This window comes from Tarenaya hassleriana, unplaced genomic scaffold, assembly GCF_000463585.1.
Source record: "Tarenaya hassleriana unplaced genomic scaffold, ASM46358v1 Cleome568, whole genome shotgun sequence".
NCBI classification, from domain to species: domain Eukaryota; kingdom Viridiplantae; phylum Streptophyta; class Magnoliopsida; order Brassicales; family Cleomaceae; genus Tarenaya; species Tarenaya hassleriana.
Genome location: NW_010968250.1, coordinates 24,637 through 28,246, shown reverse-complemented (window position 1 = coordinate 28,246; position 3,610 = coordinate 24,637). Strand labels below are relative to the sequence as shown.

At 47.6% G+C, this 3,610-nt stretch overlaps 1 protein-coding gene across 1 annotated transcript; it reads right to left on the bottom strand.

Moving 5' to 3' along the window:
- Positions 1-1,264: 1,264 nt before the first annotated feature.
- LOC104798707 lies at positions 1,265-2,881 on the bottom strand. The gene has a single exon (XM_010520885.1). It carries the CDS (start codon positions 2,879-2,881, stop codon positions 1,265-1,267), a length of 1,617 nt encoding a protein of 538 aa, XP_010519187.1.
- Positions 2,882-3,610: the final 729 nt, after the last annotated feature.

Genomic DNA, 3,610 nt, shown 5'->3' with positions numbered 1-3,610 from the left:
CAGGAAAGAGGTAAGTATTCGATTCCTACGGTGATATACACGATTAAACGGGGTTTTACGGATGATTTTGGTTGCGTGTGACGTTTGACTAGGTTTAGATTATTCTTCCGCTGCATGAAACCTAGTAAACCAAACCCTAGATCGATATGATCGCATGCTAGGAATCCGTAGCGAAACCCAACATCCTTGTGTTGTATCTTTTCCCTTTTTGTACTTAATGATGTATGGGAATGTCTCGATGAATTCTAGCCACTTAGCATGCCTTTTCTTGAGAGTGTTCTGACCCTTAAGATGTTTTAGGGTCTCACGATCCGAATGTACGACAAACTCCTTGGCAAGCAAGTAATGCTGCCATGTCTCCAACGCTCTAACCAAAGCGTATAGTTCCTTGTCGTATGTTTGGTAATTAAGAGTAGCCCCGCTGAGTTTTTCACTAAAGTATGCTACGGGCCTTTTCTCTTGCATTAGGACAGCTCCTATGCCGATTCCGAATGCATCGCACTCGATTTCAAACCTTATCAAAGTTTGGAAGAACTAAGACCGGTGCGCTAGTAAGGCTATCCTTAAGGGCTTGGAAAGCTTTCTCCTGCTCGTCTTCCCACTTAAAAGGAACGTCCTTCTTAATCACAGCAGTGAGGGGAGCGGCTAGACTGCTAAAGTCTCGCATGAAGCGTCGGTAAAAACTAGCCAACCCATGAAAGCTCCGGACTTGTCCGATGGTAGTGGGAGTCGGCCATTCCTGAATGGCTTTAATCTTTTCCTCGTCGACTCTCAAGCCTTTAGAGCTGACTACAAAGCCTAAGTATTTCATCCTTGTAAAACGAACATTTCTTTAAGTTCGCGTATAGGCTTTCTTTCCTAAGGGTAGTCAAAACCTGCTCTAGGTGCGACACATGCTCGTCCTCACTATGGCTATAGATGAGGATGTCGTCAAAGTATACCACGACGAACTTCCCGATAAAAGCTCTCAGGATCTGGTTCATAAGTCGCATGAAAGTACTCGGGGCGTTCGTAAACCCGAAAGGCATAACGAGCCATTCGTATAACCCTTGTTTTGTTTTGAATGCGGTTTTCCATTCATCGCCTTCCATCATCCGCACTTGGTGGTAGCCACTCTTAAGGTCTATCTTCGAAAAGATCGTGGCTCCGCTCAACTCATCGAGCATATCATCTAGCCTCGGAATCGGATGCCTATACTTAACCGTAATATTGTTGATGGCTCGGCAATCCACACACATCCGCCATGTCCCATCTTTCTTCGGTACTAGAAGTACCGGAACAACACATGGACTGAGGCTTTCGCGAATGTACCCCTATTTAGAAGCTCTTGTATTTGTTTTTCGAGCTCTTTGGTTTCCTCGGAGTTCATACGATAAGCAGGCCGGTTGGGCAAGGGGACGCCGGGAATAAGGTCAATTTGGTGCTCAATTCCTCGAATAGGAGGAAGACCGGCGGGTATTTCTTTCGGAAATACATCTCTAAATCGCTCAAGAAGTCGACTAACAGCTGGGCTATCGTTTGGTGCTTCGGTCCGCAAGCTCATGAGGTCCTTAAAGACCAAAAGAAGCACCGTTTGCTCTTGTCTAATAGCCTTGTCGACCTGACTAGCCTTAAGGTAAAAGTTCCCTTTCTTCGGCTCGGTTTCCTTTGCTAGTCGAAGCTGCATCTCGTGTACTTGAGATGGACTGAGGGGAGCCAACACAACTTTCTTTTTGTTGTGCACGAGCGAGTATTGGTTGGCCCTACCATCGTGGGTTACTTCTCTATCGAACTGCCAAGGCCGACCCAGTAGTCTATGTCCCGCTTGTATGGGAACGACGTCACACATGACCTCGTCATGGTAACGCCCGATACTAAAGGGGATCTTAACTCTCTCGCTCACCTTGATCTCCCCTTGGTTGTTAAGCCATTGAAGCTTGTAAGGGTGTGGGTGTTTCTCGGTGGTTAAGCCAAGCTTCTTCACCATGTAATCACTCGCAACATTAGTGCATGACCCACTATCAATGATCATACCGCATACTTTTCCTTGTACGGTACATCGCGTATGGAATATAGTCTCTCTCTGTGCCGTCTCATCCGGGTTTACTAAAGCGCTAAGCACTCGTCTAGTGACTAGAAGTTCGCCACTATCCGGATACTCGATTTCTTCTTCGAGATCACCAACTTCCTCTTCGTCCATAGACTCGTATTCTCCTTTGTCCGTAGTGATCATAACTCTTTGGTTCGGACATTCACGAGCCATGTGACCTCTCCCTCGATACTTGTAACACATGATCTCTCTAGCATGAGTGTCATGAGGATGTTCATTGAGGGTCTTAGTTCGCGACGTTTCGGGGGCCTTTCCTTTGTCCCGAAACTCAGGAATGCCTTTGTTCTCGGCGAATTCCTTTTTGAGTGTGGCTGTAGGTTTCGGGTTTGGAGATTGGATACTAGGTGAAGCTCTAATTTTACCTAGTCGGTTTTGTTTCCATTGGTCTTGCTTCTCGACTTGTACAGCCAAGTGAAGCAACTCGTGAAGGTCATGGTATGGATGACGCTCAACCTTACGAGCAATCCGTTCCTGCAGTCCGTCCAAGAACTGAGCCATAACCGTCTCCTCTTCCTCATCGAGTTCTAATCGGCTCCTAAGGTGCTCAAATTCCTCATAATATTCTTCAACCGTCCTAGCACCTTGAGCGATTCTACGATATCTCCTTTGGAGATCACGGTGGAAGTGAGGGGGAACGTATAGTTTACGCATGAGGATTTTCATCTCACACCATGTCTCCACCGGCTCACAACGAGTTCTCTTTCTCTCGTTTACTTCCCGATCCCACCACGTGAGAGCATGTTCCGCGAGTTGTGCGGGGGCGTATTGGACTTTCTTGCGGTCCGTATGCATAACATTCAAAGATGTTGTCTATCACGGTGGAAGTGAGGGGGAACGTATAGTTTACGCATGAGGATTTTCATCTCACACCATGTCTCCACCGGCTCACAACGAGTTCTCTTTCTCTCGTTTACTTCCCGATCCCACCACGTGAGAGCATGTTCCGCGAGTTGTGCGGGGGCGTATTGGACTTTCTTGCGGTCCGTATGCATAACATTCAAAGATGTTGTCTATCCTACGCTCCCAATCCAAGTATGCTTCGGGATCTACCTTTCCTAGAAACAATGGGGGTTTGAGCTTGAGCTCGGTCGGCCCGCGATAAGCACGGGGCTGTTCTCGATAAAGATCCTCTTCGAGGTCATCAAACTCATCTCGTCTATGGTTTATCCTTGCTCTAGCCCTAGGCGCTGCTCGACGTCTAGGCGGTTCATCATATTCCGACCCCTCATCATCTACCCGACCCCTCGGTCTATGTCTTGGCTCGATGTCACTTCCGTTGTCTATTGGTTCGGGAGTTCGGTTTCGGTTTTGCCTAGGTCGTTCTACGGGCTCACGTATTCGCGGTTCGGCTTCTCTAACAGTTTGTGTGGCTGGGATGGATTCTTCTAGCCTAGAGAGTCGGTTCATAATCTGTTGAAGGGCTTGGAATATGGGATCTTGGCTGGATCCGACATTCGCACCTTCATTGGACAGATTGTTCGAACTCATCGCGCTGGCGATTCAAACAAGCAACAATCACGC

Coding starts and splice junctions, on each gene's coding strand:
- LOC104798707 (XM_010520885.1), bottom strand. CDS start 2,881: ATGCATACGGACCGCAAGAAAGTCCAATACGCCCCCGCACAACTCGCG.